At 43.3% G+C, this 13,329-nt stretch overlaps 1 protein-coding gene across 1 annotated transcript in view; it reads right to left on the bottom strand.

The window, feature by feature from the left end:
- LOC121291085 (exostosin-1-like) overlaps positions 1 to 13,329 on the bottom strand; it is a 288,167-nt gene that overhangs the window by 72,921 nt on the left and 201,917 nt on the right. The window contains exon 2 of the mRNA XM_041212120.1: positions 1,096 to 1,189. Coding sequence (XP_041068054.1) covers positions 1,096 to 1,189 — 94 coding nt within the window. The remainder of the gene's footprint in view (positions 1 to 1,095; positions 1,190 to 13,329) is intronic.

Genomic DNA, 13,329 nt, shown 5'->3' on the forward strand with positions numbered 1-13,329 from the left:
GTTTGGCTTAGAGTCCAGACTCATAAAAGGGTTATCTGACTGGGAGTTCATTTTGACACCTGGAGAGAACTGTTGGCTTTGCTTGTTTGCCATCTGTATGTGGTTATAATAAATTATTTTTTCTGTGATCTCTTTTGTCAATGTCTCAATTTTTTTTGCACAAAATTAAGAGGTGTGAGGTGTATGAAGCCTCTGTAATTGATACATTAATGGTCTGTGTGACTGAAACTTTTGTTGGGGCAGCAGTACTTTTTCAAAAGAAGATTTGAGAATGGATAATCTTTTAACAGTTCCATACATGCCATTGTTACCAAAGAGTTCATTGGTCCTGTACGTTATGTATATTGGGTGAATGGGCATGGAACAACCATGAGTTGGCATGGTGGGGCTTGTGTAAGATTTTTTGACTATAACTTTCAAAGGATTCCTGAATCTAGACTATGGTTCACAAATTCCCTGAGATCTATGTATGGCAGAACAGGCCTGAGGGGCTGAATGGCTTAGCGCTATTCCTATGTTGCTTCACAAGCAAGAAAGGAGTTGTGGTAAATATAAAAGAGAAGATGATTAAAGGGAAGTAGGAGTGGATTCAGTAGAGTAGTGGTTATGTGACTGAACTATCAACCAAGAAACCAGGGTCAAAAATGTAAAGAACACAAGTTCAAAACCCACTATGACAAGTGGACAATGTGCAGACTAAAATGGCAAAGTTTCTAATGGAACTTGGTGAGGGCAATAGCATTAAAATAGGCCTTGGAGAGAGAAAAATGGGGGAGAGTGGAGTGGTTGACTATGTCAAACATGACAGAAAGATAAGGAAGGCTAGTGTAGGGGGTTGCTTGGATGTTGGCGGAGTTGACCAAGATGGCCTCAGCCTTGTGGGCAGAAATTAAACTGAAGGGGATTAAAGATAAAAGACTGAGGAGTTAAGCACCAAGATAAACAGGTTAATATTCCAAGTAGCATCTGTACCCCAAAATGCTAACCTTTCTTTTCTTTCAATGTTGATAGACTTGCTGTACATATCCAGCATTTTCTGTTTTTATTTCACATTTACACATAGTTCAACCTTGCACATGTTGGACATTGTGTTACCTGAAGAGATTCCAGAAATCGGAAAGAGCCCAGTCTTCTCCCCCTTGGAACAAGGCAGAAGGTGGAGTTGTGCAGCAGTTCCTGATAATCATACCTGAAAAAGGGAGGCAAAACCAATGCTCATTCATATAAGGCTCCTTTATTTAAATGTAAAGTTAAACCCGTGGCCTCACCCCTCTCCATTTCTGTAACCTCCCATTGCTCTGTAACCCTCTGAGTTCTCTGTGCTCCTCCAATTCTGGCCTCTTTCATCCAGGATTTTAAATGCGTCACAATTGATGTGGCTGTGCCTTCAGCTGACTTGGCCCTAAGCTCTGGAATTCCCTCCCTAAACCTCTCTGCCCTCCTCTCCTCCTTTAAATACACTCTTTAAAACTTCTCTCTTTGACCAAGCTTTTGGTCAATTATTCTGATATCTCCTTTTTTGGCTTAGTTGCAAATTTTGTTTGATAATGTTCCTGTGGAGCATCTTGGGACATCTCACAATATTTAAGGCTTGATATAAATGCAAGTTATTATTGTTGGAGATTTAAAATCCTCAATGAGGATTCGGGGCAAGGATTCAGGATGAAGTTCAGGTGGCTCACTGATTCCAGGGGCCAAAAATTGAGTGGTTCTACTCGGCTAGTCCCGTTGGAGCAGTGAAGCCAATCTTGAGGGAGGAGAGTGGAGGGTCGGCTACGGTGGTGCCAGAAGAATTCATGCTCCTCTTGACCCCACAAAAATCATTTACAAAGATCCTTTGCAAGGGTCTGTAGCTGTCCCTTTAAGGAACCGCTAGGCCAAGTCAATCTCCAAAGGGTGGAGTGTGTGTTGCTTGGCCTCACACATCTGAGATCCACTAAGCATTCGTGAAAATGTAACATCTGATGCTCCATTTGTTCCCTTTACCTGACTAATTAACAAACTGAACAATCTCACCTATTCTCTACCTTAGCTAGAGGCCAGGACCCCAGTTTTCATGGGCCAATAAAGTTCCCACCTGTTCCCTGGAAGCAGCTCTGCCACCCATTACAAGACTCCCAACAAAAATATTATCAACCCAGACACTGATGGGAAGTACTATATTGCTATTTTCATCACTGTTCCAAAGGAAATCCATCACTTATCTCTCTAATAAGTGGCAAAACACCGCAGATGGACAGCCCATATAATTCAGGCTAAAACTACTAATGCCAATTTATTTCAATATAAAAAGGCTTTTCATAATTCCTAGAGTCCTTTTGACAGAGATTTGGATGGCAGTAAAGAGAGATGCTGGGTATCATGAAGTTCACTGCAGCAACACAGAACTAACTGATTGAAGCCTGTGGACTGGTCAAGCACTCCGGGATTTATCGCAGACTCACAGGCCTCCAGACACAAAGCTTTTGTTCAAAGGCTCAATGAAGCATATTGAACATGGATGTTTTAACACAATGATTCATATCTCAGCCTAGGTTCACATACCCAGGAAATGCTAAATGTTTGTGATAATGTTCCATCTGACCACCCCCCCCCCCCCCGCACCCCCCACCATTTGTTCCCTTTACCTGACTAATTACCAGATCAAACAATCTGCCCTACTCTGCTGCAGACAGATGGATCCCTTTCTTAGCTAGAGGTCTTATGAGTAAAGAGACTTTCCATTTTAACTGCAGACAGAATAGAATCATAGGCTGTTACAGCTCAGAAAGCAGCCTTTCTGCGTATCGTGTCTTTGACGGTTCTTTGAAAGAGATATACAATTAGTCCCAGTCCCTCACTGTTTCCCCATGGGTCTGAGATGTTTCGCCTTCAAGTATTTATCCATCTGCTTTTCAAATTCACTATTGAGTCTGCTCCCACTATCCTTTCAGGCTGTGGATTCAAAATCAAAAAAACTCACAGGGTTAAAAAATAACTCGCTTCATCTCATTTCTGGATCATTCTCTAATTAATAAGTGAATAATAGTTGAAAATCATTCCCAGTACATTGGAACTAAGTTTCTGTCACAGTGATGGAGGCAATTTCCCCTCCCCAAGAATGGAGATGAATTCTTTCAATGGCATTGAATCCAGCCCATAGAATACACTGGGCAAATTCTGCACAACAGGAACCAGATCATTTTGTGGAATGGCCTTCATTGGATAGAGAGAGAGAGAGAGAGAGAGAGAGAGAGAGAAAAAATATCTGGAATTAAAAGTCTGATGATGACCATGAAGCCATTGTCGATTGTCATAAGATTTAGAACCTTGGTTAGGCCACACTTGGAATATTGCGTGCAATTCTGGTCGCCACATTACCAGAATGATATGGAGGTGTTGGAGAGGGTGCAGAGGTGGTTTATCAGGATGCTGCCTGGTCTGGAGGTTATTAGCTATGAGGAGAGGTTGGAGAAACTCGGATTGTTCTCGCTAGAGCGACGGAGATTGAGGGGCGACTTGATAGAAGTTTACAAAATTATGAGTGGCATGGACAGAGTAGATAGTCAGAAGCTTTTTCCCAGGGTGGAAGAGTCAATTACTAGGGGACATAGATTTAAAGTCAGAGGAGAAAACTGTAGAGAAGATGTGTGGGGCAAGTTTTTTATGCAGAGGGTAGTGAGTGTCTGGAATTCGCTGCCAGAGGAGGTGGTGGAAGCAGGTACGATAGTGGTGTTTAAGAGGCAGCTTGACAAATACATGAATAGGATGGGAATAGAGGGATATGGACCCCGGAATTGCAAAATGTTTTAGTTGAGAGGCAATATGATCGGCGCAGGCTTGGAGGGCCAAAGGGCCTGTTCTTGTGCTGTACTTTTCTTTGTTCTTAAAAATCCCATCTGAATCACTAATGCCCTTAAGGGAAGGAAATCTGCTGTTCTTACTTGGTCCATGTGACTCCAGGTACACAGCAATGTGGGTGACACTTAAAATGCCCTCTGAACAAGAGCAATTAGGGATGAGCAATAAATGCTGATCTAGCTAGTAATGTCTGCATCCCATGAACGAATAAAAAAAATCAGGTCACAGATGTGTCCTATTGCATCTCTTCAGATGCAGAGCTCCTTTAGATAGATCCTCAGGGGACCTGCAAATAGGCATGCCTATTTTTTGGCTGTGGGTTGAGGGCAATATTTGACTCTCCTTTCATTCTGTGTTGCTGTTCCTCCTCTTCCATAAAAATAGCATGGCATTCCCATGCAAAAACCCATATCTGTTCCTGAGTTGCTTTGACTGAGGTAGGGTTGCGAACCCTCCAGGATTGTCCAGAAATTAAAGATTGATCTTCAGAATACTGATGGAAGCAAAACTCTTCAAAAAAATCATCCGGGCATTAAACAAAATTGTGTGTGTGTTTGTACACTTCTGTTATTAGCTATAAAAATGTTGGAGATGGAGAGAAAAAAGGCTATTTGACTGACAGCCAAAAATCATCCAACAGGGAAACAAAGAGCCTGATTGCTGTGGGAAAGTGGGACTTTGTGATGATGGACATGTTGAGTGACCCATGGTGAAGGGGATGGGGGGTGGGGGAAGCTGGAGGCAGGATGTGATGCGATGACACTTCCAGAAATATGTTCAACCAGGGCTGGCAACCCCTGACTGTGGGAGTGGAGGAGAGGGGAGGGGAGGGGTGGTCTGACCAAGCAACAGGCCATGAAAATGAAGCATAGGTTGTAGTCTGAAAAGGAGAGCTAATGAAAATAAGATGGGCTAAAAAAGCATTTTCAAAAATACTTCTGTTTTGAGCATGGCAGTTGTCATGCTTCAATATATTTGGCAGCAACTTACCCGGATTGTAAAAGGAGGGCCAATCCAGGAAGCTTGCTGGTACAACACGAGTAAAAACTGTATGAGCCCACTGAGGTTTTGGTGGACATATTGTAGGAAGGGCCAAAAGTCAGGGGAAGTGATTTAAAGGTGCACAGGTGGGGAAAATCATTCTCATTGCTCAAAATCATCCCTGCGTTCTTCCAGCATCACCAGTGTGACAAAAAACTGCAAGGAAGTTCACCCCATAATTTTTAATGTGTCTCCAAACTGACTCTTTACACAGCACGTAATTAGTATAAAAGAGCTGTGACTCAGCCACATCGACAAATGAACACCAGCTGCCAGTCATTCGTTGTGCTCTCGAAAGGCTACAGAAAAACTGTAGCAATCGCTGTGTCATGCAGTGCTGATTATCCAGAAATGCAGTGCAGCCTGCCTTCCCCAGTCAATAGAATTCAATCAAGAATAAATCCCTTAAAATTTGAAAGAAAGAACTTCCATTTACATAGCACCTTTCACAGCCCCAGGATGTTCCAAAGCACTCTTCAGACAATTAAGTACTTTCGAAGTGTAGTCACTGCTGATGTATGAAACGCAGCAGCCAATTTTCACACAGCAAGCTCCCACAAACAGTAATGTGGTAATCAACATGATAATCTGTTTAGTGACATTAGTTGAGGGATAAATATTGGTCCTTGCTCTCCTCATTGTATCATGGGATCTTTTACATCTACCTGAGACGGCAGACAGGGTCTCCATTTAACATCTCACCTGAAACCCTCCACCTCTAACATTCCCTCAGTACTGTGCTGGGATTGTCAACTTAGGTTCTGTGCGCAAGTCTCTGGAGTGGGGCTTTAACCCTTGACCCTCTGATTCAGAGGCGAGAGCACTGCCCGTTGAGTCACAGCTGACACCTTATAGAGAGTTATATGAGTGGGGAAGGTGAACTTTTACAATGTGAGAGTTCTTGAAATGCTGGCAGATGAGTGACAGCGGCACTGACTGAGGACTAATACAACAAGTGATACCACAGTTCTATTGTCCTCATTGAAGCATGATGAACTCGTGACTAGCCAGCAGGCCAGCAGCGTGAGAATGAAAGAGTTCTGAAGATCTTTCTAAGGAGTGATGAATCATTTGGGGAACTCAGGTGCTTTACCCATCAACCACTCCTTCATGCATCAGCCTAGATCCTGAGAATTGGTAAGCTGTTCAACTGTACGAGGAATTGTGCATGAATCACAGGAACAGGCCATTCAGCCCAATAGGTCTGCACCAGTGTTAATGCTCCGCACAAATCTCCTCCCACCCTACTTCATCATATTCCTAAGCACATCGTTCTATTCCTTTTTACCTCATGTGTTTATCTAACCTTCCCCTAAATGTATTTATGCTACTTGCCTGAACTACTCCATGTGGTAGCAAGTTCCACATTTTGACCACTGTCTGGGCAAAGAAACGTCTCTGCGTTTCCCACTGGATTTATTGGATTTTATTTTTGTGGCTTCTGGTTCTAGTCTGCCTTACAAGTGAAACCATTTTCTTTACATTTATCCTATTGAATTTTTTCATAATTTTTAAAGACCTCGATGAGTTCATCATTCCACCTTCCCCTTTCTGGAGAAAAAAGCCCCTGCCTGTTCAATATGTCCTGATATGTATTGGAGCTTCTTCGGTGTTTCTATATTATTTTATAACATGGAGACTAGAATTGTGAATAACACCCCATAGGTGGAATTTAACGCTTCCCCACCAAGGTGAGTTTAGTGGCGGGGGGTGGGGGGGGGGGGGCATTTAATTGGCCGGGGAAGTGGTGGGCGGGGGCCCTGCTACCTTCCCACCTCTGTCCCGATTAAGTCTGTGGAGGGAAGAGGGAAGGCTCATGGGCACCCTGCCCACCTCAATGCCCTTTTCAGGGCCTCATCCTACACTGCTGATATTCACCCAGCGGCTGGTGGGGAGTTGCCATGCAGAGGGACCGAAAAACAAACCCTGCTGAGTTTGAGTGCAGGCTTCTAGGGGCGGGGGGGGCTCATTCAAAGGCACTCAGTGCCTGTTCGAGGGATCTCGTGTCAAGAAGTGGGTGCCTGCTGAGAACACCCCCCCCCACCCTGCCCTTGCTGCTGAACCTTTCCAACCGTAACCTCCCCTCTCCTCCCCACCCACCATCCTGCCAACACTCTATTGTGGCCTGGGTGCCTCGGCGATCCTGGGCATCAGGTGAGTGAGTATTATAGATTATTATCTATAATAATAGATGCCCTGGAGTGACTTTAAGGTTGTAATCATATGCAAATAAGATAAAACCAAAATGCAACGACAGCCACTCTCAGGGGTTTGTGGGATTTCCACCCCTGTTGTCCTTGATCTCAAGGGAAGACTTGCCCGCTGCTCAGTTACAGAGGCACTTAATATGGCAGGCCTTCCCGAAAGGAGGTGGTGCAGGTCTCACGCTGGCTTTCCAGCTGCTGGTGAGACCCCCGTCACCTCCACTAAATATTGCCCCATTTGTGGTTTAACCAAGGTTCTAAACAAGTTTAATATAACTTCTCTATTCTTCATTTCTGTTCATCTAGAATTGAACACTACTGTTTTGTTGGTTTGCATTTTTTTGAAACAAAAGTTAAAATTAAGTACATTTAGATTGCCAGGGCAAGTTAGGGTTAACGTACAAGCTAATGACAGGAACTGCTAATTTTTGGGCACTGAGAACAACCCATTCTTATTTCACTGCTCAAAAGACATCTCACCACACCTTGAATATGGCTTTGAATCCCAGAAGATTCCAGTCAGAGAGCAGCTCCAGCGCTGTGCAGACTGAATCTCTGATGTGACAGGAATAGAACAACAAAGCCTATCATTATTCTGATTTCCTCACCGAGCCAGGGAGAGAGTCAAGGGACATCAGTATTCCTAATCTGTACCTGTTCTGGAGAGCACTGGTACCTGCCTACGTCTGGACTCGACACTTCTATTTTCTTGTGTGACAATTTTAAAAAATATATAAACTGGACACAAAGTGAATGATTGTAACCCAACTGGCTTTGAATCCCGTGGGATTGACTGGGACACAGGTTTTACACACCAGCATAATTTGATTTCCACTGACTTCAATGGAGAGTAAGGTCGGGTAGTACGAAAATCCAGCATCACACCCAATCCCATTAGTTTAACAAAAGGTGGCTGTGTTAAAATTGGACCCAAAACTCTCTCTAACTTTTTTCCTTGACTTGTCCAATCTTAGTTAGTAAATTTATCTTCCAGAATTTCTATCGGTGGCAAAGCGCACATTGGAGATTAAACTGTAATCCCAGTCCCTTGCCCTGCCCACCTCTGTTGAAGTATAGCTGTGGTCATAAACCACAGAGAGTGAAGAAGATCAAATGAACATCAATAGAATTTCTGAAACTGAAAGACTTTTGGGTGGAAGTTTTGATCTGTGCATGAAGATTTAAATTACTACACTCAATTCCTCTCTGTGCCATTTCTGTGCTGTCCAAACTATTGATCACATGGTTAATTAGGAATCCAGATGTGGCTAAATGTATTTCTGATTAGTAAATAAAAAATGAGTAATTGACACCAAACAGCAATGAGATAACCAGTTAAGCTGTTTTTGGTGAGGGGTTGAGGGATAGATATTGGCCCAGGACACCAGGTATATCTCCCCTGCTCTCCAATGAAATAGTGCCATGGGATCTTTTTCATTCAATTTAGAGGGCGGATAGGGCTTTGGTTTAACATCTCATCTGAATAATGGCACCTCTGAAATTGTTGCACTCCTTCAGTACTGCACTGAAATGCCAGTCCAGGTTTAATGTTCAAACCTCTGAAATAAAGAAGAATGTCATGCGACTATAAGAAATAAGATTAGGAGTAGGCCATATGACCCATTGAACCTGCTCTGCCATTCAATAAGATCATGGCGGATCTACATCAACTCCACTTTCCTGCCCTATCCACATATCCCTTGGTTCCTTTAGTGCCCAATCTCAGTCTTGAATATACTGAATGGCTGAGCATTCAGAGGCAGGGAGTTTAAAGATTATGAAGAGCATGTTAAGGGTTTATACGGAAACAGTGCCATTAGTACTCTAATATTTGCATACACAGAGTTGACAAATGATGCCAACTCTACAGATAGCCTGGCACAGACAGAAAATAAAATTATGCTGCAGTTTGCACAGCCTACTGGCTACATCAAAGGGCCGCAGTTCGATTTTACAAAGTGACACAACCATTAATCTTTTACAAATATTTATTAGGCTTTGATGTAACACCATTAATGAGTGAATTTAGATCAAATTATAATCACATGCACACACTAAGCTGTTCAAACCATGTCCTTTTCCCCATGCTGCCTCTGTGTTCCTAAAAAAGATCTTTCAAAGAAATTACTGTATTGAATCGAGGCCTTATGTTACTGGACTAGTAATCCAGAGATAATAATCCTAATTCAAAACGTGTCAGGGTAGTCTGAAATTTTGATCTCAGTTTTTAAAAATCTGGAAGTATAAAGCTGGAATGAGTAATAGACTTAGTGATAAAGGTCCAAATAGACTCAGGGATCCATGTGCAAAAGCATTCAAAAAGGTTTTTTTGATGCCACTATGAGTGTTTCTCCTGCATGTACAGCAGCGTCCTGGAGATTAATCTTCAATTCCTGGTGATTCGAGGGCAATTCTTAAAGTTTGTCAATCCCAATTGAGTGAGGAATTGAGTATCGCCCCGTCCACCTTCACATTAAACATGGCAAATGTTTAATTAGGCCAGGATGCAGGAAGGCAGCCTGTGCCTGTAGTAACATATTCACCATGGGACAATCCCCTCAGGTGAAGAGTGAAGAAAAATAGGAAAGGAAGAGACTGTCAAAACAGATAGCAGCAGATTCCAACTGGTTCATCATTCACAAGGAAGACCTTCAGAGTCCTTCACGCCTGTGGTGTCTGTTAGTCACGAGTCCTTCATGCATGAGCAGGAACAATGGGGCTGCAGTATCACTGTTGTTATATTAATTCTCAGACAGTGTTGCTGTCACTCTTCATTTATGCCATGCTCACAGCAAGCAATAAGATATTCTTGAAAGGTACTCACAGTAAAAATTGAACAACCTGGCCGTATAATTCTCTTTTAGGTCTTAGCCATGACTCAGTGGGTTGCATCTTGCCTCCCAAGTTAGAAGGTCATGCGTTCATGTTTCAGTGCAGAGACTTGAGCACAAAACCTTGGCATTCCAAGGCAGTGCTGAGGGAGGAGGCCTCGAACCAAGACACAATCTGCTCTCTTTCAGGATTGCATAAAAGACCCCATGACACTACTTCAAAGAAGAGCAGAAGTCCTGCTTATTTATTGTTCAACTCACGTCACTAAAACAGACTACCTGGTCATTATCAAACTGCTGTCTGTGGGAGCTTGCTGTGCACAAATTGGCTGCTGAATTTTCTACAGTGCCTTTCGTAGTGTAAAGGGTTAACTGTTAAATATGTAAATAGACAGTCTACATCATCAGTGATGTAAGGTCACATGACAACAGAGCCAACTGAGAGGTGGTTCTGTGTGAAGCCTCGAGCTCGGCTTTGTCCGTATAGTTAGAAGGATGTTTAATAAAAGGTAACGTTTACCAATGGCCTTTCCACCAGCAGTGTCTATTAATCTTGCCAAGGAGAACTTAAGCTAAGACCCACAAAAATGATAACAATTGGTGGCAGCAGTGAAGACAACGGAAAAAGCACTGTGTAAAAAATCCCAGCAAGACTGAGGACTGAGGGGGAAGAAGCCCCCAAAATGAAAAAGCAGCAAGAAAAATAACTTTAAGGAAAGGACAGTACTGGAAAAACACAACAGAACTCAAAAAAAAAAGGCTTGAGTGAAGAAAGGCCATGGAGAAAATCTTACCATTACCAGAGTGCTTCAAACATGTGGAAGGCCAGGATCAAGCCAAGAAGTGGCAGAATTGGTGTCTTAGGTTTACAAAGTACAGAACCACTTTGGAACTAGCAGAGAAACATAGCAAGGAACAGGCCAGTACCATTTTCTATGCCATAGGTGGTAGTGCAGATGCCATATTGGTCAGGCAGGGCATAAATGAAGAAAAAGTGACATACGAAGATGATATAAGAGCTTTTGAGACATATTTCAGCCTTAGAAGGAACACAATCATAGACAGGGCGAAGTTCATTAGATGTACCCGAAGACAGGGAGAGAGCACTGATTCATTCATTAATGATTTATATTGATTAGCTAGGAATTGCGAATATGGAGCCCTAAAATATGAATTAATTCGGGTTACGTTGTTGTAAGGTTCAGATTTTCTAGTCGAGGGAGGATTTAATGCTATCAAAGGCTGTACAGTTTACAAAGCAGGAAGAAGTGAGAAAGCAAAATCGTGCATTTAATCGAGATGACAGGAATATTCTGTGGGGAAGAACGACTGACACGGTGCAGTTTGTAGGACACAGAAGTAGCAGTGCACCTACTCGCAAACAGGGAAAGAGTGAAGAGGGTGTGGAAGCTGCCATTAGTCAGTGTTCTCACTTTGGTGAAAAAGCTGCTTTGGTACAGAGTGTCCCGCCAAAAATGCAGAGTGCCATTCCTGTAAGAGCAGAGGATATTTTAAAGCTGTGTGCCACTGCAAAAAGCTCCCAACTCAGAAACTTAAAGAGAAACCAATCAAAGCAAGTAGCATTCAAGAAACTGAAGATGCGAAAGACAAAGAAGTGCCATTCTTGGGAGAAATTACAGGGTCTAATGGGAACTACTGGGCCTGAATTTTCTGGTTGACGGGTGGGCATGATCAGCAGGCCCGCGATTGGCCCACGACCACAATTTCACGCTGGTCGGCCAGAAACAGGCACTGAAAATCTCAGCACTGCTGGGGCGGGAGCGGGAGGCGGGCAATGACATTGACCATGGGCACGGACCAGCGCTGAGAGAAAGCTCCCTGCAGGCAGAGAGCTGCCTCAGGGAGCTGAAGACCTGAAACAGCAAAAAAAAATAAAGGTTTCAAAAGCTGAAAAAACATGACCATGCGTCATAATCAGTTGTCTGAAAATTTAGCTCATGAAGGTGCTGTCCACAGAAATTTATTTATATTTTATTTCATCGCGGAAATCTCATCCCACCCGTGGATGAGGTTTGTTGAAAAACGCAAAGGCCATCTGGCCGATTCGCCCGTCCGCCAACCGTAAGGTTGGACGGGCTACGCAAAATGACAGATAATTGAGCCCTTAATGGGCTCAGTTGCGCTCTTAACTGTTGGCGGGCACGCTTCTGACTTTTGTGTGCACCCGCCGACCGTAATATCGTGCGAGCGTGGAATGATGGTAGGACACTCGTTCGACGTCATCATGCGTGATTTCATGCCCGATTGGGTCGGGCGTGCGTCTGCCCAATCAACGTAAAACTCTGCTCCTGGAGTGCATACGTTATGGTCAATGGACCTAAAACAATCTTCAGATTAGACACTGGAGGAGTTTCCGTTCTTACAGACACAGAACTGTGGCTAAAGCAAGCCTTCCTCCAGCCGTCGACCATACCATTCCACAGTCCAGGAGGCATTCAACTGAAGGTCAAGGGACAGTTGACTACTACACTTCAGTGGAAAGGAAGAGAAATCACAGAAACTTTGTACGTGATCCCAAGCCAAGAGTGTTCACTATTAAACTGAAGAGTTTGCACAGATCTACAGCTCATCTATAAAGTAAACGATTTCCGAAACCAAGACAAACCAGAAGAATATCAGACAGAATTTCTAACTTTATTTAGGGATCTTGGGAAGCTAAAAACAGCTTATTACATCACAATGAGACCAGGTGCTAAACCAGTGTGTTTGTTCGCCCCAAGGAAAGTTCCGCACCCATTTTTACAGAAGGTGAAGCAAGAAATTGAATGCTGCATCAGGGAGTAATTCACCTGCAGCAAAACTACAAACCTCTGTTCAGGTTTGGTTCCAAAACTAAATGGATCACTGCGAATCTGTGTTCACTTCACACAGTTAAACAAAGCTGTGGAAAGGGAGATCCATCCAATGACATCTGTGGATGAGAGTTCAGCAAAGCTAGCAAAAAGCACAATTTTTACCAAACTAGATACAAACAGTGGCTTTTGGCAACTACCTTTGGACAAAGAATCTACTGACTACATTCATCACACCATTTTGGAGATATTGCTTCAATTGACTATCATTTGGTATTACATCAGCACCAGAGGTTTTCAGAGGGTGATGACAAGTATTTTAGAAGGATTAGAAGGGGCCATCTCTCAAGTGGATGACATCCTGATCCACGGGTCCACTACATCAGAGCATGATGGCAGGGTGACAGCAGTGTTGCAATGCTTGCAAGAAGCAGGACTAACCATTACTAATAATTGCAAGTTCTCGCACCCAACCTTTAAATTGCTGGAACACGTTATTCATTTATCAGGGCATCGGCCTCAAAACACCAAGGCAATCAGGGAATTTCCACCATCTTGCAGTGTCACAGAGCTTTAGCACTTCATGGGAATGGGGAATCA

Source organism: Carcharodon carcharias, chromosome 19, assembly GCF_017639515.1.
Source record: "Carcharodon carcharias isolate sCarCar2 chromosome 19, sCarCar2.pri, whole genome shotgun sequence".
In the NCBI taxonomy this organism is placed as follows: Eukaryota; Metazoa; Chordata; class Chondrichthyes; order Lamniformes; family Lamnidae; genus Carcharodon; species Carcharodon carcharias.